General features: G+C 55.2%; 10 protein-coding genes across 10 annotated transcripts; 4 read left to right on the top strand and 6 right to left on the bottom strand.

Annotated features, from left to right (window-relative positions):
* Window positions 1–1,552: 1,552 nt before the first annotated feature.
* Window positions 1,553–1,936, top strand: BO94DRAFT_590842 (uncharacterized protein; the record flags this gene model as incomplete). Its single annotated transcript, XM_025616065.1, has 1 exon — window positions 1,553–1,936. One exon carries the CDS (start codon window positions 1,553–1,555, stop codon window positions 1,934–1,936), a length of 384 nt encoding a protein of 127 aa, XP_025462082.1.
* A 156-nt stretch (window positions 1,937–2,092) lies between these two features.
* On the bottom strand, window positions 2,093–3,832 carry BO94DRAFT_579453 (sugar phosphate isomerase/epimerase family protein). The gene is made up of 7 exons (XM_025615268.1): window positions 3,336–3,832; window positions 3,187–3,280; window positions 3,003–3,140; window positions 2,780–2,938; window positions 2,626–2,728; window positions 2,405–2,577; window positions 2,093–2,349 (listed from the first exon to the last, which is right to left on the bottom strand). Exons 1-7 carry the CDS (start codon window positions 3,436–3,438, stop codon window positions 2,244–2,246), a joined length of 876 nt encoding a protein of 291 aa, XP_025462081.1. The 5' UTR covers window positions 3,439–3,832; the 3' UTR covers window positions 2,093–2,243.
* Window positions 3,800–5,750, top strand: BO94DRAFT_305958 (glutathione-independent formaldehyde dehydrogenase). The gene is made up of 8 exons (XM_025606789.1): window positions 3,800–4,185; window positions 4,253–4,296; window positions 4,361–4,534; window positions 4,590–4,619; window positions 4,674–4,769; window positions 4,822–4,836; window positions 4,886–5,340; window positions 5,393–5,750. Exons 1-8 carry the CDS (start codon window positions 4,043–4,045, stop codon window positions 5,630–5,632), a joined length of 1,197 nt encoding a protein of 398 aa, XP_025462080.1. The 5' UTR covers window positions 3,800–4,042; the 3' UTR covers window positions 5,633–5,750.
* A 118-nt stretch (window positions 5,751–5,868) lies between these two features.
* BO94DRAFT_478663 (Zn(II)2Cys6 transcription factor) lies at window positions 5,869–7,356 on the bottom strand (the record flags this gene model as incomplete). The annotated part of the gene is made up of 1 exon (XM_025608700.1): window positions 5,869–7,356. A coding segment is annotated over one exon (1,488 nt), but the record flags the coding sequence as incomplete, so codon positions are not given.
* A 670-nt stretch (window positions 7,357–8,026) lies between these two features.
* BO94DRAFT_569971 (uncharacterized protein) lies at window positions 8,027–9,492 on the bottom strand (the record flags this gene model as incomplete). Its single annotated transcript, XM_025614768.1, has 2 exons — window positions 8,027–9,271; window positions 9,361–9,492. 2 exons carry the CDS (start codon window positions 9,490–9,492, stop codon window positions 8,033–8,035), a joined length of 1,371 nt encoding a protein of 456 aa, XP_025462078.1. The 3' UTR covers window positions 8,027–8,032.
* A 1,053-nt stretch (window positions 9,493–10,545) lies between these two features.
* On the bottom strand, window positions 10,546–12,531 carry BO94DRAFT_478647 (hybrid sensor histidine kinase/response regulator; the record flags this gene model as incomplete). The annotated part of the gene is made up of 1 exon (XM_025608699.1): window positions 10,546–12,531. The coding sequence occupies one exon, from the start codon at window positions 12,529–12,531 to the stop codon at window positions 10,546–10,548; it is 1,986 nt and encodes a 661-aa protein (XP_025462077.1).
* A 1,075-nt stretch (window positions 12,532–13,606) lies between these two features.
* Window positions 13,607–13,944, bottom strand: BO94DRAFT_569969 (uncharacterized protein; the record flags this gene model as incomplete). The annotated part of the gene is made up of 2 exons (XM_025614767.1): window positions 13,851–13,944; window positions 13,607–13,824 (listed from the first exon to the last, which is right to left on the bottom strand). Exons 1-2 carry the CDS (start codon window positions 13,915–13,917, stop codon window positions 13,607–13,609), a joined length of 285 nt encoding a protein of 94 aa, XP_025462076.1. The 5' UTR covers window positions 13,918–13,944.
* A 654-nt stretch (window positions 13,945–14,598) lies between these two features.
* BO94DRAFT_628799 (putative rhamnosidase B) lies at window positions 14,599–16,971 on the top strand (the record flags this gene model as incomplete). The annotated part of the gene is made up of 1 exon (XM_025617511.1): window positions 14,599–16,971. The coding sequence occupies one exon, from the start codon at window positions 14,599–14,601 to the stop codon at window positions 16,969–16,971; it is 2,373 nt and encodes a 790-aa protein (XP_025462075.1).
* Window positions 16,972–17,354: 383 nt separating this feature from the next.
* On the top strand, window positions 17,355–19,272 carry BO94DRAFT_611878 (MFS general substrate transporter; the record flags this gene model as incomplete). The annotated part of the gene is made up of 5 exons (XM_025616653.1): window positions 17,355–17,702; window positions 17,751–18,093; window positions 18,150–18,221; window positions 18,267–18,811; window positions 18,879–19,272. Exons 1-5 carry the CDS (start codon window positions 17,461–17,463, stop codon window positions 19,270–19,272), a joined length of 1,596 nt encoding a protein of 531 aa, XP_025462074.1. The 5' UTR covers window positions 17,355–17,460.
* Window positions 19,273–19,720: 448 nt separating this feature from the next.
* BO94DRAFT_478711 (ferric reductase family protein) lies at window positions 19,721–21,695 on the bottom strand (the record flags this gene model as incomplete). Its single annotated transcript, XM_025608705.1, has 4 exons — window positions 19,721–20,707; window positions 20,754–20,939; window positions 20,996–21,054; window positions 21,104–21,695. 4 exons carry the CDS (start codon window positions 21,693–21,695, stop codon window positions 19,721–19,723), a joined length of 1,824 nt encoding a protein of 607 aa, XP_025462073.1.
* Between the last annotated feature and the right edge of the window lie 1,858 nt (window positions 21,696–23,553).

Genomic DNA, 23,553 nt, shown 5'->3' with positions numbered 1-23,553 from the left:
CTGGCGCGTGTTTCTGCTCGAAAGGTTGCTCCACGGAGCCTTGTACGTAGGGTAGATTCAGGAATAGCATAAGATCGTGCTGCTTGACGAATAGATGGACAATCTTTATTCTTAATAGCTGAAATTGCTAATAAAATCCTCCCTTCCTGCTCAGCTTGATTTCTAGCATTTTGACGCGCTTTTGGAGGCATGGCTGGTGGTTGAATTGAGTGAGGTTTTTGACTGGAGCTAAGACGCGTGAGGTGCGCAGCTCGCTTACCGAATACGTTATTCCTCGGGCCCGATGACAAATACCTGGATTGGAATTGGCATGCAGGTAACCCGTAGTACTCGTGCCAATGTTACACACGCTAATGGTAGACCCGCATGCTCTGAAATCTCAGACCGTCAAAAGAATCCCGTCGGTCCATCAGCGCGTAGGAAGGAGTACGCCAGGATGTAACTAGTAGTCATGGGGCTTGAATTACTTGTTGAGAGGGTTGGGGGACTCGGTACGGAATTTAGGACCCTATTCTACACCAGAATCGGCTCGGGGTAGGAACGGCACACAGACATGTTCTCCCTTCTATTTACAGATACTACACCTTCCCCATTCCATGATCCATGCAATACTATAGTGAAGGCAGGTTATCTACCTATTCATCGCAACCTCATAGGGCTACCGGTCCGGGAAGTGAAGCCGGCAGCCGGAAGGCTCGGAAGCTTGGCCCGAGCTTGGCCGAGATCGCCGATCTGAGCACAGGAACATAGATAGCCATGTACATTTCCTGGAAGCCAGTCTGGAATATGCACATATGACGCCCCAGCATTAAAGTAATTCAGAAGGGTGTCCCGCACATCTTTTGGAGTGGTCTGGTTGATGCCGAACCCGTGTCCTTCAACGGCGACAACGTCCGGCTCGACCGAGGACTGCCTGATCGAGATCGGATAACTGCTCGTCCGGCTTTCGACAAGTTGCACAGTCGAATCAGAATGCCCCACGGGAATTGATGGTGGTTCAAGCACAGCGACAGTTCCTGGCCGGACTTCCTGACAGTACCACAATGTGTTCCGTCATTCGCTTAGCATCTCGATCAACAATCGGGCATCATACCAGCTATTTATTAGCCTATTGGTAATCAGATAAAAACCGCTAATGCTAGAAGACATTGTTATCCAGAGAGGAGGCTGAGTATCAGTCATCATGAATCACAGTGGCATCTCTGTCCTCCCTATACTCTTGGAAATACCCCTACTTCAGGTGCAGCAGCCGGGCGTTGTGTGTCACATGCCATGAAAATTGCCGCCAATGTTACACCAAAGCCTCTATCAGTCCCCTGGCGGCTGCTGCCTGGAGGCTGTAGTGAATGGTTATTTATGTACCACTCTGATCGCTGTTTGAATACTCTCTCCGTGTCGCACACTCCTCCCCATCAGCAATAAACTACCTAGAATATCACCTTACATGAAATTGAACGTTCAACCGCCGCTCCCCCTCTCCGCAATCCCGGTTGAATATCCACCCTGTCAGACAACGGCTACTGAAGACAAGGATCAGAAGGAATTGAGCAATATGGTTCACGCCCAAGCCCCTCTCTTGTCCGAGGTGATTCCCACGGAGCGCCAATCCGACGAGCCTGAGGAAATCGAGTGCAATGAGAGCCAGAATAAGACGAACGAAGAAGTGGAGGAGGGAGAGGAGGTAGATGATGAAGATGTGCTCCCAGACATGCCGTCTGTCTCACCCGACACCATGTACGTCGCCGGGCATCTCTTCCACATCCTGCGTGGGGTACCTGAGGAGGCCCGAAGAGTGTTCACCAGATTGGAGTATATTGAAAACGTAATGGCCGAGGATATACCCGAACACTTGATGGCTTACGAGTACACTCCGGAGGAATACGAAGAGCATGAGAGAGAGGAAAGGGAAATGGGACCTATCACGTATGTGGGCTGATGAGAGCAGGTTACATGGTAGTGAGCCTGAGTGGGATATGGTTACATTGAATAAGCCCTATTCGTTATGCTGGTCTGGGTGTCTATGATGGCTTTGGTTTCTGTCATTACTCAAGGGTGAGGAGATGAATGGGTGGAAGCAGATCGGTCGAATGTACCCTAGCAGAAAGTGTCATTACGAGGATGATGTCCAGCAGAGTAACGACTGGAAGTGTGCTACTTTGATGCAATCGATCCTAATAGGTAGCAGGGTGTATTAACCCTACAGACTACTGCCTCCGGCTGTGCAACTGTCGAACACAGCCTCGCTACTGAGTGACAGCGTTCTGAAACAGCGCTTCTAGCCGTTTACCCTCACTGTCCGCCAGTTCCCCGTGGGTTTGGGCGGTACCGATGGGGTGATAGGGAAATGGTCTATATACGTTGTTAGGAGAGAACTATACACGTGTAGTGGCAAGGGTTGACCTACCCGTATTCCGGGACCCATGTAATTCGGCAATCGGGCTCAGTCTGCTGTCTCAGTTGCACGATTCGGAGCCAGAAGGTTTCGAAGAACTGTCGCTCAGCCGCAAATGCAGGGTGGAGAGGCTCAGGACACTGGGAAGATTGCGTGGTTCCCATCCGGGCATGGATATGACGGACCTGTAACATGTCAGATGATGCGCAGAGTGAGAATAAATTTGAACATACATGTGGGGTGACGCGGGTGAGAATTTCTTGGTCCTCTTCGCCCTGGTCCAGAAGTCTCTCACAGACAACCACCCAGTGTGAGATGTCGGCCGTGACTTGTAATCTGCAACTTGGTCAGAATCATTTAAACGTGGTAATCATGGACAACGCCTACTGTGGAACTCTCTGCAGGATATAGTCCGTCGCGTATGGGTTAAAGAGGGATCTGTTTCGGTGCGTCTCATGGGAGACTTTCCCTTGCAGTCCCTCTTCTTGTTCCACTTTGAGGGCGCGTTGGTAAAAGTATACCGACTCGTCCCAGGTCCAGTAATCACTTCGAGAAAGATCAATATTCGAACTGGACTGCACTCAGGTGGGAGGAGAGGTCAGGGACATACGCTCCAGATTGGGCATTGATCAATGTTGGCTCCAAGATCTTGGCCAGTCGAAGCTGGTCACGGTAGAAGTCGACATGAAGGTCTGGTGTTAGGCCTCGTGGACGTGGCCCAGCGTATTGTGGCCACGATGAGAACAAGCTGCACAGGTCAGTCGACTGGCTTCGCATGGATGCGTGGTACTGACAGGACGCTAATTTCCAATCCTACTTCATCACAGTTGTTTTTTAGCAGCTTGAGCTGATCGGGAGTCATGCCAGCGAAATCAATCTCGATGCCCGCTGACAACATACGGTTAGTTCCACACGGCTATGCGTCAAGTTCGCGTGGGCTTACCATAGCCGTGGGCCTTAAGCTCGATGAACTTCTTCTTCCACTCGGTCTGGCTCGGACCGGGCTCAATGCCCCAGAGGGATCGAAAGCGCGATATCACGACCATGGCTGTCTATTTGGAAGTGCGAAGAGTGGCTTCTGCCCAATTCCAGCAATCGCGAGCTGGCCAACGGTGCGCGTTAGGGGTTCGTTGGATGACTCTCCCGGGGAGGCGGGAGATTAAATCAGACTGGTAGTTCTCCGCATCCTGAAATTTCATCCCCACAATCGAGACATGGACATCTTGCGTGAAGCATGAAGCAATGATGCCTTGCTGGGCTGTCCGCAGACGATCAATTGGAGACGCTCCTCATCGAGTAGTTTTTCCCGCGTTGGCACTAACCCAATTCAGGTTAGGCCCTGCTCTGGCCTGTCAAAAGTCAAAACGCAACCACAATAATCGACTCAGTCAGCCACCCCCAGAAGACATAGACATGGGTGACAAGGTCAATCGAAGCCTCAATCAATCTGCAAGGTGGAATGTGTCCCCCCATGTCACGATTATCAGGCAGTTTTCTCCGCACAGCTCCCCCCACCCCTCATCCCACTCCTCTCTCAATGCATCCCCCACTCCTCGCACGGCTCCCGCCACTTAAATACTGGTCGGGGCCGCACTGATAACCCACAGGCCATTTTGACTGTCGCATACACGCTTTCCTATTCAATTCATCATGGCTCCCCAAGCAATGAAGGCATTGAACTATGTCGGACCCTTTACGGTCCAGGTGCAGGAGGTGGAGATGCCCCGGCTGGAGCATCCCGATGACATCATCGTCAAGGTCACCAGTGCCGCCATCTGTGGTTCGGACCTGCAGTGAGTGCATGGGGGGGTCGGAGAAGAATTCAATGCGTTGGTCGTACCTATACTCACCCATTGGCAGCATGTATGAGGGGAGAACAGCTGCAGAGCCTGGCATCACCTTTGGTGGGTTTCCCTGTATATATCTGTTCTCTGATTATTCTCCACCGCTGACCCAAGCGATGTATAGGGCACGAGAATCTGGGAATCGTCGAGGAACTGGGAGAGGGTGTCACACTACTGAAAAGGGGCGACCGGGTGGTCATGCCATTCAATGTGGCCGATGGACGTTGCCGGAATTGTGAGGAGGGAAAGACGGCATTCTGCACCGGGGTGAACCCGGGGTTTGCTGGTGGTGCATATGGTTGGTCTCGAGCCATTGGCCCTCAACCAACTCACTCAATTGATATTCCTGGCAGGTTATGTGGCCATGGGACCTTACCGCGGAGGTATGTCACTACATCCCCTGGGTGGGGCTAACAGCCTAACTAAATAACATCCAGGCCAAGCACAATATCTACGCGTGCCCTACGCAGACTTTAACGCCCTGAAGCTCCCACCGGGGACCGAACATGAAGCCGACTTTATTCTACTAGCAGGTAGGCCTGTTGCATATCGAGTTTAGAGGGCAGATTGCTAATCAGAACACAGATATTTTCCCAACAGGTATTCCCAACTCTCCTCCGCCCTCCAACAGCTCACTGACCATAAGCAGGATGGCACGGCATCGAGATATCAGGCTTCCAACCCGGAGACAGCGTGGCCGTGTTTGGTGCCGGCCCCGTTGGTCTGATGGCTGCCTATTCCGCCCAGCTGCGCGGCGCGTCTCGCGTCTTTGTGGTGGATCGGGTGCCTGACCGTCTGAGAGCGGCGGAGAGAATTGGCGCGACCGCTATTGACTTCACCAAGGGAGATGCCGTCGACCAGATCATCCAGCTGAACGGAGGAGACATGGTAGATCGCTCGGTGGACGCAGTGGGATACCAAGCGGTCGGTAAGGATAACTCGACCGAACAGCCCAACATTGTGTTGGAGAATATGATTCGCGTGACACGGGCCTGTGGCGGACTGGGCATCCCCGGTCTGTATGTGCCTAGTGACCCGGGGGCAGGGGATGCTGCGGCGGCCAACGGCATGATCAGTCTCAGCTTTGGGAAGCTGTTTGAAAAGGTGGGAGCTGTGCTCTTCAACAATCGAGTTCACTGGCTAACATTCTGGACAGGGCCTCTCACTCGGTACCGGCCAGTGCAATGTCAAGGCCTACAACCGACAGCTGCGAGACCTGATCATTGCCGGCAAGGCCAAGCCCAGCTTTGTGGTGTCGCATGAGATCGACATTGACGAAGCTGAGACGGCGTATGAGAAATTTGACAAGCGGGTGGAGGGCTACACCAAGGTCATCATCCACCCCAATGGCGGGTTCCCCAGTAAGAAGCCACCGACGGTACCGTCCACCCTGTGAGGAATGTCTAGAATCATGTGTTATATTAGCGTTGTAGCAGCAATTGATTGAACCCTGCATGCTTCCTACAACATAACATCCCCATTGCATTATTTTTCCCCTTTGGGGACAACCCCCCCGCTGCGGGGCCTGCTTCCCCATCGGGCAACTCCGGTCCGCCCCGGGACCCACCTGGCCTGTTTGGGCAGGCCATCCCGACCGGGGTTTCTCCGAGTTGCACCCGAGCAATCCATCCATCAGGGCAGGAAGGCTTCACTCGGGCCATTGTTACAGTCTTCTGCATCATCGTCGGCCGACTCGACTCGGTCGACACTACCCACACGAGCCCACTCGGGAATGACCACCCACTCGCCCTGGACCGCTTGCACCTGGTCCTCCATGGCTATATGCTCGCGGGCAAGGGTGACCATAACCCTCCCATCATAGGCGCCCTCGCGATGGGGCCACAGTTCCAACAGCGCGAGCGCGCGTTGCCGAGTGGCACGATGCCGGCACTTCAAACACACCCAGAACAGCGAGGGGATGACTCCCATGTCGATGGCCACGGTGGTCCGGCGACGGCCATGCTCCGCATAGAAGCTGGCGATGATTCCTTCGGCGAGACGGGTGATGGTCTGAAACTCGCCCAGATAGCCGTCATAGATCATTTCCGAGGTCACCAGGCTGGTGTCCAGGATATTGAGCAAGGCGACCTGTTGCATCCGCATCACATCCACGCCCCGCCGTTCCTTTCTGCTAAGCGTGCTGATGACCTGGTCCCGCATAAAGTGGTCGAATGCGGCCATGTGCGCCATCATCCAGCCGCGAATCTGGGCCTGCTCGGCTATGGCAGTCACCATATCCATCTCGCCATTCCTGGCCCCGCGCAGGAGTGGCTCGCAGGATCGGCGAAATCGCAGGATGTTGCTCAGAATGGGATCGAGTTGCTGTTTCGCGTCGAGGACACTGCGAATCCGAACATTGTTCCCGTCCACCCCCAGAGGCAGATTTAACAAGGGACCCTCCTGACCAAACTGAGCCGAGTGCGCGTCCAGATGCACAAAGACTTTGGTCAACGCCATTTCCGTCCGGGACACACAGCGTGCACGATGCAGACGGACAGTGGACGATCTGTTTGCACCCAACAACGTCCTGGATGTATTGAGATGATAATCCAAGACCTTGGCCCCATTCTGTAGATGGATAAAGGCGTTTCCGTAGTTTTGCCGAAACAATTCGAAGCAGATAAAGTTGATACAACACATCAAGGCGAGTTCTCGAACCTGCGGGTCCTGCGAAGTCAACCGCCGACGCAGAAGCGAGATGGCCTTGCCATACTGCTCGAGCGCAAATCGGTGATGGCGATTCGTCAAGTCGAGCTTGCTGGGAGGCCGACCAGTCACCTCCCCATCTTCATGGAGGGCACTCAAGGCCACGACGGTATGGTAGACAGCTGGTTCAGCATGGCTCATCTGCAGGACAATCTGCTGCCAGACCTCCGAGTCAAACCAGCAGACCATCATGGGGACTGTATGGGCAGTGAAGATCTCAAAACAGCGCCTTTCATCGGTGCTGGCCCCCGGCTGGACAGGCAGCATTCGGGGACATTTCTGCGGCCAGATGGGTCGGGCGCGTCCTCGGGCAATCACAGGCAGTCGGTTCAGGTCGTAATCGCACCGACGTCCCGTGGAGGTACATCGGACACAGGCCCCGGGGGTTTCATCGCATTTGATCTTCCGAACTCTGGTTGGTGGGATATCAGTGAGGTGTGACAGGTGGTTGTTAAGGGACAGACACACCGACACGTGCGGCAGCCCGTTCGCGACCGCCGACCGAATGCCCGCCGTCGCTTGGATTCTTCCATTGCTGTGGGGGGGAGAGAGCTTTGGTATCTGATTTAAATTGCCTATGATTGGAGCTAGACAGTAAGATGGAGCACTCAGGCGATCCTGGCTTCCGTAGGATGAAAGTAGTGGGCTTTGGGTTAAAGATAGCTGGCATGATTGATGGTAAGGCTGCAACTTCGGGTTAATGTTGTTCCTTCCTTGATCGGCGCATTCCAGACAAGGGTCTGCAATTGGAGTAGGACAGACAGACGGCAGGTTGGGGAAATAGCGACGAAATTCGGCCGGCAGGAGTCGCTTGGATAGTAGTAGTAGTAGTAGTAGTAGGTACTATGTATATTTATAGGGTTATCTGTGGTGGTGAGGAACACGTGCCCTTCCCGTCGTCCACATTTTATGTTGGGACACACACAGTCTTCGTTCCGTCTGTTTTCCAGATGGCAAGCGGATTTCCGTTTTGGCGTACTGGTGAACTTAACATTTATATATTTCCCACCCGCGAGTCGCCATCATCAAGGACGGTGATTCCACTACTAGTACCAAATTTTCACATCACTTATACCTCAAGAATCCACCATCAAAGACCATCAATATCGCCAAATCGGTCCAGGTTTCTCCACCCCGAAGGCGTATTCCACCCACGCACCCAGTACCCTCCCCCCTGCACGCTCTTTAGGGTAAACGCCGATGGCCACACCCCCTCTCGCATCTCCCGGACGAGGCCATTGACAAAGACCACCTTGGCCGGTCGCCCCCGGTCCAAAGAGGCTCCGGAAAAGTCCAGGACGGAAAAGTCGAACCCCGTCCACGGAGTCATCATCACCATCGGCTTCGTCCCATGGCCTTGGAGGTTCGGCAGCATGCGGTCCGCCGAGTGGTCCTCGCACGCCCGCAAATACTCCCGGATGGACCCCCGCGTGGTGTATTGCAAGCTTGCCAGACGAAGCCGGCCCGCCAACGTCGCCACCGACTCCTGCTGGATTTGGGCCACCGTCAGCTTCCTCCGCATGAGTCCGATGCTGTTGTGAATCCAATAGTGTCCCTCCGGCGGCGGCTCGATGACCGGCCGGTAGCTGAGCGGGCCATAGAAGTCCACCGGCGCATTACTTCGGGAAACAGTGCCGTAGATTGTCTTGAGGAACCAGGCGTTGATGATGTTGTTCTTGGTCGGTTGGTTGTCCCATCGGGGTTGTGGATCGGCGGGCAGCATCGACAGGGTGTCTAGGGCTCGTTTCCGCACCGCACTGACCCAGTCAGCCGGCAGGTAGATGTATCTCTCCTCCAGATCCTCTTGCAGACCAAGCTTCCGAACCAGCAGATTCCACGCCACGCTGGCGAGCAGCAGCAGGATCGGCCAGAACCCTGTCGTGAAGTTGGCCAGATGTTCCGCGTAGCCAATGCTCCGCAGGGGTTGTTCGGGACCTTTGGCAGGTGTCACTCGATCTGAGAGTCTCTTCCCCCGTGAGTCGGGTGGCAGTAGCAGGGATGGGATTGGTCGACCGGCGAGCAGGTCACAATATGCCCGGATTACATCGTAGGAGGCGGTGCCGTCAGCCAAGTGATGGCTAATGCCGAAGCAGAGCATGGTGGCATCCCGGAGTACTGTCACTCGCACGAGGAACACATTGACAGGCTTCCTGGGGACGTTAAACATGAAGGTCTCGTCCAGCTCTTGCGGGCTGAGATTGTTAATGATGGTTGGTCGACATGGCACAGTTGGCTGGATTCCCCGTTGCGTCCAATAGGCCAGATCTTGATGACCCTCGCGACACTCAAAGTCGACAGTTGAGCCCGTGGACAATGCCCAGGGTCGATCCTACACCTCCAATTAGCAACACGACTGGGGCTCGACCCGCGTCCCTCACTCACCGTCCGATATAGTTTGCCGCCCAGAACCGGCCACGCCTTGACCAGCTCTGCTGTGGTATTCCTCAAGATTCGTTCATCGAGACGAGCATCGATGATGAGGCCCGTAAAGACCATGGCCTTACAGGTGAAGGGGTGGACCGCCTGGCAGCGATACTTGGTTTCCTCCATGGTGTCCTCGAGGTTTCAGTGCGCTGGAATGCCCGTGGAATCACCACGAGATGCTGCAGACGGGAGTTGCGGGGAATCTTGTACTAAGTTGCAGCCACCCTCGTCCCCACGCAATTATCGGCAGCCGTCTTTTTCGTCCCGAGGAGTAGGTTGGTTGGGGGGGGAGGGTGGCGGCGGTGCTGCGTGTCGATCCCGACGTCTGTCCGGCCTAATATACCGCGTCGACGGTGAATTAGCTGGACCTCAGGACCGCTGCTCTTGCTGCGTCTGTGACACCTTGGCACGTCACACAGAGTTTCAGATCAAGAGTTGCCTGTGTTACCAGACTTCTCGGCATGATCAGAACCCGATCAATTGACAACTTCTTCTGCTGCCATGAGTCTACACCTTTCACTCGTTCAAAATACTTGCAACAGCGGTACATTGGGATGAGACTGATCACGCCACACTAGTGAAAGGGCCCGCTTCTGCAGCGCTCTACTGAATCTTGAGCCGTGGGGCGCCGATCCTGTCGGAGTCCGGACAAAGATCTCGGCGGCGCTGCATCGTCGGCCATCTCAGTCCCATGGAACCGGTCTTCTCGATCAATCCGGATTGGCATAGATAAGGCCCTGTTCTTATCCGACCACACAGGATGTTGGTGGCAGATGAGGGGAACCCATGAAACCAAGGACCGGGCGACTAGCCAAGCCGGCTGGGCCGCTGATCATCTCGGTGCCGATTTGCACCCGGGGATCGACGGCCAGGGCGTCGATAATGCAGCTGATCTTCTGCAAGAGGATTCATCATTGTGCCAGGACGGATGGATAGGTCAATGCCCTGGCGTACTGTCCCACCACAGCAAATGAGCATGGATGGAGTAAAGTTCAACTTTATGTGGATGCATAAACTATGCTGCTGATGCACGTCCAGGCAGTACTCACATTGTTCCTATCGCAGTTGGTGGTGAATCCTGCCATAGCAAGGTGACCATCTCATGTCAACCGTCCGAGTGTGTGAAGCCCAAATGCCCGAGTCAGCATTGCGTCATGCAGTCGGTAGGAGCATCAAATATTATTCCTCATCAGACCTCCCCACGGCCTGATTGATCCTCCCCACCAGGTCCTGCATCTTGTATGGTTTATAGATGATATCATTCATCCCCGCCGTCAGCATCTCATCCTTCTGCGCCGCCCGCACATTGGCCGTCACTCCGAGGATGGGTACCTGCGCCATCTTGGAATCCAACGCGCGAATGGCCCGGGTCGCCGTGGTTCCATCCATTACAGGCATGACTTGGTCCATGAGGACACAGTCAAAGATGTCGTTTCGGACCGCCTCGACGGCCTCCTGCCCGTTACTCGCTTCCCACACTTGGTAACCGGAGGATTGGAGCTTGCGCGAGAGAATACGTTGGTTGATGACGTTATCTTCGACCAGCAGAATCCGTTTCTTACCCGCTGCTGTCGAGCCCTCCTTCTTGCCATCATTTGGGCTGCCCTTAGATCGGCCATGACTTTCGGCAGTCGCATGCTGCGGCGATGGGGCCACCTGGTTTGCCAACTTGGCCGTGTGTTCGATGCGGTCGTCACTGCTGGCGCGGGGGGAGATCTCGGGGACGTAGGTGACCGGGGGACTCTCTGGGATATGGGGTCGGGGGGTACGTTCGGCCACTCCGCTCATCTCGTTGTCCATAGCTTGAATCTGGCTACACAGCCGGTCGATCTCGGTGGTGCCGTTGCTCTTGGATGTATCCTCTCCTTGTCCTGGCGCGCTCCGACGGACGGTGAAGAAGAACCCAAAGGTACTCCCCTCGCCTTCTTTGGAACTCACCCCAATCTCTCCGCCGTGCAAGTGGCACAATCGCCGGCTCACGTTGAGTCCCAGCCCCGAGCCACCGTATATGGTCTGGGTTCGGGGCGTAGCCTGGTTGAAGCGCTCAAACAGCCGCTTCTGGGCCTCATCGCTGATGCCAATGCCGGTGTCCTTGACAGCCACCATCAGATATGCCACCGGCCCGTCGCCCCATTCCGTTTGCGAGGTTGCGTCGAGTTTCAAGGCCTGCGGGCCCGAGTCAAAGAACACGACGTTGGGGGGGTACGAGGGAGGTCGCTTCGTGGCGGCCCCAATGGACACGCGGATGTGTTTGTGGTCCCCTGCGCCGGCGGTGAACTTGATGGCGTTGGACAGCAGATTGATCAGGACCTGGCTCATGCGATCCATGTCTGCCATGACCCAGTCAATGTGGCATTCAGCGTAGAACTCATCCAGCTGGTAGTCAAACTCGATGGCGTGCTTGCGGAGCTCCGGGCGAAACATGGCCAGGGCTGTGGCCACATTCCGGCGCGGTTGGACGCGTCGGGGGGATAAGGTCAGCATTGACGCGTCCAGCTTGGAGTACGTCAGCACGTCGTCGATGATCTTCTTCTGATGCGCTACGCAGAGACTGATGGTGTCGGCAGCTTGCGCGATATCTGCCCGCATGGCCTCCCATCGGCCCGGCTGGTGAACGGCTTCGAGGATATCCTCGGTGCAGTGCAGGATGGCCGATAACGGGTTGCGGACCTCGTGGCTGATCATGTCGATAAACCGTTCCTGCTGTTGTTTCCGTTCCTCGGCGTCGTTGGCAATCTTTCTCTGGGTCAATTCTGCCGTCTTCTCCTGCGTGATATCGGTGATGGTGCAGATGAAGCCCCCTTCCGAGCCGAGATTGAATCCCCGTCGCTCGGCTTCATCCTCCAGTGGCATCAACAAACACACACGCCACAGACATGGCTGTAGTCGAGTGCGATATTCAATCCGCAGGGCGTGCTTGGCTTGTGACGCGTGCCGGTAAGCTGTGGTCACGCGGTCCAGGTCCTCGGGGTGAATGGTCTGGCACCAGCACTCAAACGCCTCATCTGCGGTGCAGGTGGTCAGTTCCAGGAACCGCCTGTTCACAAACACGAATTTGTCCTGGTGATCCAGGACGGCCATCCCGGTGGGCATCATGTCGGCCAGCTGCTGGGCAGACACATTGAGGTGGCCAGCGATACTATCGTTGCTGCCCAGAATCTGCATTTTGTCGTTCCGTGGCAGTGTCGTCGGGGGGAGAATGGCACTGCGGATAATTCCCTGATAAGAATTAAAACGCAATCATCCTGTGCCAATGAGGGATCCGCTGGCTGTCGCAGAAAGCCTCCGCCTAGGAGCCACCAGATGACGGGGGAATGATTAAAGTCTTGCCATCCATCCATGACGTCACGACGCTACACCCACCAACATCCAATTTATCTCCTACCGTTTCATTTACGCGGCCATAGCTGACTTCTCTGGTTTACAGAACAGTCTCACCTTGCTCGCCGAGGCAAACAACTATCCAATCTCCGTGGCCGGACACTCTTCTCACTGCCAGTCACTGCACCACTGCCTCCGTCGCTTTTCCTCGTTCGCCACCCTGTACAACCTACGATGTGATCGAGATGCCTTCCCAGTTCTTCATACAGACCAATTGGTACGAGGAATACGTTGAACTACAGAGTTGTGCGGTTGGCCATCTACTCAGAGATACTCGGGTGGTGTTGGAACTAGACAATCTCGGGGACAAAAAGGTGGAAACTTCCTTTGACCGATTATATGACTGGGAATTGGCAATGATACCCGATGAATTCTTCTCTGGAACAAGGCAGATGGTGTGACCTCCACCTGCAAACTGACAGGGTGATTCTCTGGCTACTTGATGGTTGGTAGCACTAAAGCAGCCCTGGTGTCACGTCTACAGACATGCTGTACATTCTCGCGCCATTACCGCAAGGGGCTCTGGACTAAAGGAACATAGGACTGAGTCTCCCTACGCCACACTTAAGGATACATGTTCTCTATGGAGAGATTCCTAACATAAGACGCATATTTCTCACTGCCCGAGACAGGTGTGTTGGTCCTGCCTCAGCTAACCCAGCCCATTTTCACAAGCTGTCAGAAAGTCCGGGCCTATCCCTGTGTGACATGCCAGGTGTTACTCGAACCACTGCCCAAAAATGGGGCCCCGTAAACATCAGCAGATCCCAACCCCGTGCTCTGACGTTGCAAACGTAGTCAATCCTATTGCTCGTGATGATGCATGAGCTCGATGCATTATTCTCCACCGATCAACAGGCTAGATGTATCGAATCTGCCGGAAGGACCGTAACATCATATAGACCCCATGCAGGGTTGCAAACATGCCAGCGCCCGCCACACCCCAGGCGGCGCCCTGCACGCGTAAGGAACTGATGGGGATGTGACCGGGCTCGGAGCTATCCTTGCGGTAGGTATCCGACCGGACGATATGTCTTCGCTGTTGAGAGGGGTCTGAGGCATTCAGCGTCGAGGGTTCTATACAGCACAGGAGAAAAGCGTACCCGCAGACAGCCTCTGGCCGAAATTGCCGAGGGCTGGTCTGGAGCGACCCAGAAGCATTTGATACATGGTGGATGCGAATTGAATAAGTTGCACTGGTGGTAATTGCAGGGTCTTCTGGTTAGGTCCGGGGCCCCGAGTCATTTAAAGGAGTGGAAACGGGGGCGACAGGCTGTCAGCCGACCGCGGGGGTGGCAACGCCTATGAATGATTCCATTCTCCGTCATGGATCCGGGCTGGATGTTCCATGGATGCTTCCCGGACAAGCTTTGCCCATGCGCTCTAGACCCAGCATGGTTGATTGGGGTCGAAACAGGCACTGCCAGGTAATCAACTCCTGATTATTATCTTAATCATGTGAATCTCTTGGTACTAGGTTAGAGGCAGGGGGTTGCTTTTAGCTGCCTGATATGGAGTTGTGGTTATATATATATATATGATGGGGGGGTATACATGATGATGCAGGTTAGTTGGAAATTTCCGTCCCATGGAAATAGCATCCCGTCTTGTCATCCAATCTGTGATGAATAGTGCTTGCTAACAATACAGACGAGTGACCAGACTCAATTGTAGAGCTCGATTATTAATTGTTGACTGTCGGAAGATCCGAGGGCAGGCCGCGTCAGGTGACGTCATTCGGGTCAAAAGCCACCGAGCGGGATTTCCGATTGATGGAATCCCCCCCACAATGAGCTTCATCTTGATCTTCCTGCCCATGGGGAAGACCCAGCGCAGAAGACAGTCAACTCAATGGCTTCCACTGACTGGACCCGGTCCGCCCCCTGGATCTGGTTGCCTCGTTATCTCGAGGAGGACAATCGCCCCGGCCGATTATTTCTGTTCCGCAAGACCTTCCAATGGAGTCAATCTCACACACAGCCTGTTCCTGTGCACGTCTCCGCCGACAGTCGATACCGCCTCTTCGTCAATGGCTACCGCGTCAGCTTTGGACCTTGTAAATCCTACCCGGGAAAGTGGTACTATGAGACCGTGGATATCCAACCGTACCTGGTCGAGGGCGACAATGTGGTCAGCGCCCGGGTGTTGCGATACTCGTCCATCCATCCAGGCTCCTTGTCCATTGTGAGCATGCCGCTGCCAGGCTTCATGTTGTTCACCTCTCATCCCGACCTAGTCATATCCACCGATACCACGTGGAGATGCGTTGAACAGCAGTCCGCCCAAATCATTCCGCAGACCGAATGGAACTACATCCTGGGCCCGCCATTGCTGACCAACAACGAGCGGGTCACAGAGGACGCGACACTCACCGGCTGGCAAACGTCTGGATTCGATGACTCCGCCTGGGAATATGCCGTGCCCCAATCCAATGCGGTCAAGATGCTCCCTGTGGACAGCCTGTGGAAATTGAGCCCACGGCCCATCCCTGCCTTGCCAGAAACGGCGGGCCGGTTCGATGGCATAGTCAAGACCATCGGTCCTGTCACAGCAGACCAGTGGAGAACATTGATCCGTGAGGATCAGGCTGTCATCATTCCAGAGGATGAGCGGGTCGTCGTGGACCTCAGCGTGGATGCGCTCATGACAGCGTTTATCAGCTTCAGCTTCAGTGGAGGAGCCGGAGCCAAGATCACTATTCTGTATTCTGAATGCTACGAGAAGGACCTTGGGGTTGACACAGCCCCATTTCCAATGCCTAGAACCAAATCAAACCGGTCTGATCCTACCGGCCGTCTGTACGGATCACAGGACTTTTACACTGTTTCAGCCGGCCAACAATCCCACTTTTTTGAACCGTTCTGGTTCCGATGCTTCCGCTACGTGCAGCTGAAAATCTCTACCGGCACCGAACCGTTGACTCTGCCTGCTATATCCCTGCGAGAGACATACTACCCCTTGGAGATCACAACCAAGCTGGAAGCCGGAGCAGAACTCAACCAGATCTGGGACATCAGTCTTCGCACGCTGCGGAACTGCCGCCACGAGACCTACGAAGACTGTCCGTTCTACGAGCAGAACCAGTTTGCGTCGGATTCGCGACTGCAGCTGCTCTTCACTTACCAGCTGTCGCCAGATGACCGCCTGGCCCGCAAGACCCTCGAGGAATTCCATGCCAGCCGGACGCCTGATGGTCTGATTGTAGCCCAGTATCCTACCGGCCACCCGACCAAGCAGATCCCGCAGTTCTCGTTGTTCTGGATTCTCATGGTGCACGACCACATGATGTACTTTGCGGATCGATCGATTGTCCGAAAGTATTTAAGCACCGTGGACAGTATTATCCAACACTTCGAGGAACGCCTCGACGATCGGGGTCTCATCGGCCAGTTTGACCCGGATACCTGGCCATTTGTTGACTGGGTCAAGGAGTGGTTTGTCCCCGGCCAGATCTCCAAGTCTTGCATGCCCCCAGCCTACCATACCTCCAGGGCTGCAACGGTCAACAGTCTCCTCTACGCTTATGCACTCATGCATGCCGCCGATCTATGTGACTTTGTCGGTCGGAAGAGCACGGCCGGGGAATACCGGGTGCGCGTCCAGACCATCCAGAGCGCCGTGAATGAGCACTGTGCATCCGACAGTCTGTACCTGGATGGACCCGGCGTGGAGCAGTACAGTCAACACACGCAAATCTTCGCCATCCTGTCCGAGACGGTAAAAGGGGAAGCAGCAACACAACTCATGAGACGAACCGTCGAAGACCCATCCCTGGCCCAATGTTCTTACGCCATGAAATTCTACGTATTCCGGGCGGCGGAAAAGGCCGGGCTATACGGCGAGCTGTTTCACCAGCTGCTGAATCCGTGGCGAACCATGATAGCCAACAACCTGACAACCTGGGCAGAGGACGAGGTCAATGCGCGCAGCGACTGCCACGGATGGAGTGCCAGTCCGGTCAACGAGATCGTCACGCAGATCTTCGGGGTGAAGCCAGCCGAGCCGGGCTTTGCGCGGGTTCGCATCGAGCCCCGGCGGGAGGTGGTCGAGGCGGCCGAGGGGGTTTTGTATACGCCTCGGGGGGATGTTAGGATTCAGTGGACACCTGGAGGGGAGGTTACTGTTGAGTCGACGGGGGAGATTGCCGCGGAGGTGGTTGCTGGTGGCAGTTGTTCGGATTGTGTGCTTCTTCCTGGACAGCCGGTGGTGTTTGACTCAGCTTAGTTTACAGCTCTTGAAAATAGACTTTATCACCTCGTGGTGTACTGGCTCTAACTCATGTTCACTATCATGATAAATAATACATCAGTAGACAGTATGTCGGAAGAAGCTTTTCAAAATATGCCCATGACCACCCAAGCACATCACCTGTCCACGTCGGTGCTGATCATGGCGAAGTGCGTAATGGATGAAACACTGCATCCTGGTCGATCGTGCCCGGAATTTCCGGCCACGTCGACATCCGCCAGACTGTCCAATGTCAGCCCAGCATCAAGAAAAAGCTGCAGTGGATCTCGGCAATTCCGCGCCTCGGCAGATGCCCCCAACATGCCCTGGTTACCCCACGGGGAACACACGCCTGCCTGGATCCCCTGTTGGTTCCCCAGATAATGGGGTGGCCTATATTTTTAGTCCCCCCTGCTTCCCCGCTGAGATATCTTCAACACCACTGGCAGACCCCTGTACCGCCGCACTACAGCACGAGTCTACAGTATGGCCACCGACCAGAAATCGGACACCAGCCATCTCGAAGTCGTCGACCAGAATGCTCCCAAGACAGACAGCTTCACACTGGGAATTGACGACCCGGCCAGCAATAATGACGACTCCACCTGGGCTGCGCTCCGGGACAACCCCTGGATCGTGCTGTTCTGCCTCTATGGCAACATCGGGGCCCTGATGTATGGGTTCGACAACTTGGTGCTGTCGCTGTCTCTGTCCATGACTGCTTTCGAGTGAGTAACCATGCTGCTCATGCACGATTCATATCTCACGGTGCCCAGAGAGACTTTCGGTACCGTAATTGGCGGGTCATACGTGATCCTCGCGTACTGGCAGTCGCTATGGAACGCCCTCTCTCAGGTGGCCACAATGCTGGGGTCCACCGCCGCGGGTCCGATTCAAGATCGGTTCGGACGACGTGCTGCCTTCCTCGCTGCAGCCTGTCTGTCGGCATCCGGCATCGCCGTTGTCTACACGGCATCCACCCCGGGGGCATTCCTCGCCGGAAAGATCGTCAATGGCCTTTCCCTAGGTCTCGCCTTAACGACAGGTCAGACTTACATCTCCGAAATCACCTCGCTGCAGCTGCGTGGTATCGCTCTGTCGGGGTATACATTCTGCATGGTGTGCCACCTGAACCCCCCTTCGAATTCCACAGTACACCTTTTAACACCCTCTAGAATATAGGGTATCTAATCGCCGCGTCCGTTGCCCTGCCTCGCATGTCCATTCCCAGTGACTCTGCATACAAGGTACCCCTTCTCCCCCCAATTCACCCCAGCCCTACTGACCATCAGGTCCTATTCGCCTCCGGCTGGGTCTGGCCCGGTATCATCCTGCTCTTCCTCCCCTTCATCCCCGAATCACCCTACTACCTAGTCATGAAATCCCAACCCGACAAAGCCAGCCGGATGCTCTCTCGCCTGGGCAACAAACCCGCCTCCACGACCCTCATCCTCTCCTCCATCATCCGCACCCACTCGGAAGAACAACTCCGCTCCGAAGCCGCCAAAGAAGCCAGTTTCTTCGAATGCTTCCGCGGCGTAAACTGGCGCCGCACCCGGATCATCCTGTACTGCAACGCCCTATCCCAAGTCATCGGATCGAGCTTCATGACCAACGGACCATACTTCCTCGTCCAGGCGGGCATGTCCTCATCCAAAACAGGGATGATGACGGAGATCGGGATCGCATTCGGCATCGCCAGTTCCTTAATCACGGGATATATCATGACGGTGTGTGGTCGACGACGATTAGTCATGTTCGGAATCGGCCTTTCGACTTTCCTCTTCACTGTTATGGGCATCGCGGGATGTTTCCCTCATTCTAACACCGCACTATGGTACCCCTCCCCCCCTTCTCCCTCTAAAAACCCCCACCACCCACCTCAACTAACATCCTTCCCCCAGGATCGTCGGAATCTTCCTCGAACTAAGCTGGTTCGTCTACGGCCCGGCCATCGGCCCCGCCATGGCCATAGCCGGCGAAATCTCCTCGGTACGACTCCGGGCCAAATCCCTCTCTATCGGATTCACCTTCAACTACTTCTTCTCGACGGTATGGAACGTGGTGATGCCGTATTTGTATAATAGTAACGAGGCGGATTTGGGGGGTTTGATTGGGTGGATTTTTGCGGGGATGGGCGGGGTTATGCTACTGGTTTTGTTTTGGGAGTTGCCGGAGACGAAGGGACGGGGGTTTGAGGAGTTGGATGAGATGTTTGCGTTGGGGGTAAATGCTAGGGGGTTTAAAGGGTGGAGGGAGAGGGGAGGTTTGGGGAAAGGTGGGGATGATCGGGGGTAGGGTTTGTGTATGATAGAGTGGTTATAGGATGTATGGTGAATTGGATTCCTTCCCAGTGGTTTGCTGAAGAGGGTTGAGGGTGGCATGTGACTATCCCGGAGCAGCAAGCCCTAGGTGCGATGGTCACTCTTTGTATACTGGACGGTCATGATGTGGGGATCAGTAATGGCCAGGATTAGGGGCCAGGTATTTCTGGTATACCACTTACCAAGAGAGAAGAGTATTACCTTGAATGTGGGCCAGCTTGGTGGGTGGTCGGTATCAGAGGGTGCCTTGCTAGACACAGGGATTATACACGACCAGGATAGCTAAACACTCTATCTAAACATCTAATAACTGACATGACAGCATAGACTAACCTAGTATATATATATCCAACCCCAGGAGGAACATCCGGAGAAATGCGATCGAGGGGAGTTGACGAGGAACAACCGAAGAGCAAGGAAAATCACCAGGTAAAACTCTCCTCGATATAATCCAGCTCATTCCCCCCCTGGCGCTGACGACACGCCCGGCGGACATCATCACTCAACCCTCCATTCCCACAGACCATCACTCCCATGGCTCCGACCTGATGCTCCACCTCCATCTTAATGAGGGTATCCACGTCCGGCCGGCCCGGGAACATCTGCACGGTCGCGCTCGGACTCTTAATCTCGCGGGGATTGCGCGGGCGCGTCACGAACAGCTGAATGCGCAGGACATCGCGTCGACCTTCCATACTCAACACCGTAGTCATCCACGGTCGGATCCAGTCGAGATGCTCAGGGGATTGGATAATCCACACCAGGGTGACGCGTCGGGCGGCCACCGTACCGTCACTATGTCCCTGCACGAGATGTCGAATAAACGGCATACAGTGGGTAATCCCAACACCCCCAGCAAACAGCAATACGGTGCCATACGAGTCCAAGCTGTGAAGATTCCCATACGGGCCCTCGACAAGAGCATTGACCTTCAGCGCCGCCGAGGGGAACTCTGCCATCGACGACCGCAGAGTACTACCAGAGATACGGTCCGTATACCCCGGAGTATCCGGGGGCAGCTGCAGCCGACCATGCGCGTAGGCCTCCTTGAACAATTTATCGGTGAATCCGGTCCGACGTCGCACCAGCAGGGAGATGGAGGTGACTTTGTTGGATCCCAGACCGGGAGAATTGGTCTCGGCGCCCGCCTCCACCTGGGCCATCTTCTCATTGTACGAGCCAAGCAGGGTCTGGCCGGTTTCACCCCAGGCGATGGAAAACGGGTGTGACGTGATCCAGCCGATCTTGGGGATGTAGAGGTAGCAATATTGGCCGGGGGAGAAGGTCCAGGGGCGGGCGAGTTGGAGGGTGACGCGGACGGCATCGCCGGGGAGGGCTTCGAGGTAGGCGGTGGTGCGACGACCGAGGCCGTAGTTGCGGTAGATGAGGATCAGGAATCGGGCGAGCCACTGCTGTAGTCAGCACTGTATCATCTTGTGGATAACGGGATGGTACCTGAATAGCCCAGAAGGCTACGGTGGCGTAGAGATAGTAGCGACAGGAGTAGCGGTAAACGTGGTTCCAGGCGAATGCCACGGCCACGCATGCCAGGGCGATGTGGAAGTATAGAAAGGTCTCGTAGAAGGCATGACGGATTGGCGAAGGGGATTGTAGGAAAATAATCACCATTGCTACTAGGCACTGTAGGGAATCAGGTTAGTTCGTGGTGTGACAAGTCACATGCTGGTGGAACATACCATCAGACCGTTGAACATGAAGGGTTTCTTCAAGGTTCCTAGGGCCGTTGACCAGCCATCTATCCATGTCAGCCTCAAACAGACTCTCCCCCGTTGGGCCCGACCTACACTCTTGCACTTTGGGAACCCCCCATGCAATGACATGGGCCAGACCCTCCAGCACCACAATCCGGCCCAGCCACCGATGCAGCAGGTTCCAGGTATCAAACGGGACGCGCAGTAGCGGGATCAAGGGATTGTTGCGGCCCGACATGACGAACAGCGGGAACAGATTGACGGTGGCCATGTATCCGGTGCGGTTCCGGATCAACTCCGCGACAGTGGTCTCTTTGGATCCGTAGGGGACGGTGTTGGTGCACAGGACAATATTCATGACGATGATGGTAATCAACAACAAGGTGTGGAAGCGGCTGGGGAGGGTCCCCATGTTGACGGCGCGCGACAGCTGCCATTCGCGATTGTGTCGGTTGCGCAGCAGCGGAGCGTACAGCAGGTGTTTCTTCACCCATGCCAGGCGCTGATTGGGGACGCGGTGGTAATATTGTCGCTTGTCCGTGAAGGTGGTCAGGCGGCGCAGGTGGGCGCTAAAGCGAAAGGAGGTCTGCCAGAGGAAGACGACGGCGATGATGCAGGCAAACACCCAGAGATTGGCGTAGCAGAGGGTGTCATTCAGCATTGCGTACCATAGATTGGACTCCATGGTGATGGCGGATGGAGTGTTTTGCTGCAAGAGAATATAAATGAAAACAATTCCAGCTTGTAGGGAACGAAAGGAACGGGGGGTCAACGCGGTGGACCAGCCACACCAGAGGCAAGAATGTGAGATCCCTAGCGGGCACAGCCGGGAACAAGAATAGAACCGAGAAACGAAGGACTGGCAAAATGAAGGACGGAATGAAGGACGGAATGAAGGCAAAAACAATAGCATGGAGGTCAACTGGGGGCAGTGAGCACCGCCCGAGTCAAATAGGACCAAGCAACGGCGAACCGGATCGGCGGAGATGAAAGGGGCAGATCAAGCGATGAAGCAAGGGGTGGGGAGCCTGACGGACTCATCAACGCGAGACAGCCAGAATGCTGACAGGCCCGATCCCACGCCGACCCAATCAGCCAGCGAGACGAGTGACTGGCGTCGACCGGCGGCAATGTCAACATCGTCGGTTTCATCAGCAAGAAATTGGACGGGGCCGGCGTGGGGCGCGGGTAGGGCTGGACCTATCATTAGGATGGATTCCTGGGCACTGGACTGACCGGTCATCTGCACGGAACAAGATGGCGCCCCAAGTTGATGGCCCCTGGAAGGAACAGGGGTCTATACCCTTAAAGTAGATTATCCCAGTCAGCTCAAAGTTAAAAACAACGTTGGGGTTGATCTAGTCGGTCATTCGATTCCCGACCCTCCATCACCACCATCATCATGTTCAGTCAAGAGCTCCATTCTGTCCCATTAACGGCTGAACCATCTGACCCACTGAGTCTGACAGCCCAGGCGTCAAGTGAATCAGATAAATCCACTGCTGAAACCGCCAGGAATGCTTGTCGGCGAGTGCTGCCACGAGTGGATCCGTGGCCCGCGTCCCACTGGCCCATCGGGGCTCCGATTGCCGCGGCCCTGAAGCCACCATCCACAGATAAATATCGCCCATTCCTACCAGTTCCACATGGAGGAGATTTTGTCCAGTGGCTTGCTGACCAACTCTCTCGTAACTAGGGGTCTGATCACCCCCACCTCAGACCCTCAACTGAGGGCCACATTCCCTCGCGTCGGAGAATCGGCCGAGATTACTGCAAGAGGCACACCTTGGTGGATTCTGAGAAGCTCAGCATCTGCTGTTGGTTCCACGTTTTCACCGACGTCAACAAGAAGCATACTGCACATTGGCCTGGACAGTACTGCAGCTGCTTTGTTTCAAGGGGCCTTGATTAGAGGCTGGAGGCCAACCACCGGGTTGCCGGCGAGGGTGGTAAGCGGACAGCATATACGGCGATGCTGACTGCCACAGAGAAACTGGACAACAACGAGTCAGTTGGTTGGTTGAGGTGGTCTCCTCTCGTCTCAGTCTGTTGGTTTAACGCTAGTCGTCGTATTTGGCCGTTGGGCGTGAGCTCAGGTCAACAGGCGGAAGTAGATGAGCCGGTGCGCTCATCCGGGGCGATTTTCCACCATTATCAGCTCTGCGGTTCCTCCCAAAAATCTACCAGTGGATGTGATCCCATCTTCCCATTTATTTGCCCCATCTAGCATTACGACTTGGCAGATAGCCGCCGGATAAAGAGACGACTCGATCGGGGACTGGATAACCGACGGTAGAGTTTGGCCAGGGAAGAACACGACTGTCCATGATGCCCTTCTTGTAGGTGAGTCAAATCCACCGAGGATTGGGATTTCGGGCCTTGGGCTTACCGGCCAACCTAGACTGTTGCGCCAGTGAAACTTGGCGCCATTGCACCCAGGCAGCACCAGCCCAGATGGAAGTCGGCCCCAACACGAGCACCTCGCACAAGCTTAAGCCCAGGTTGTAGGTACACAAAGCCCGGCAATTTCTTTCAATGAACCA

This window comes from Aspergillus sclerotioniger (assembly GCF_003184525.1).
Source record: "Aspergillus sclerotioniger CBS 115572 chromosome Unknown BO94scaffold_46, whole genome shotgun sequence".
In the NCBI taxonomy this organism is placed as follows: Eukaryota; Fungi; Ascomycota; class Eurotiomycetes; order Eurotiales; family Aspergillaceae; genus Aspergillus; species Aspergillus sclerotioniger.
The sequence above is the reverse complement of the archived record's forward strand: the minus strand, read 5'-3'. Positions and strand labels throughout refer to the sequence as shown.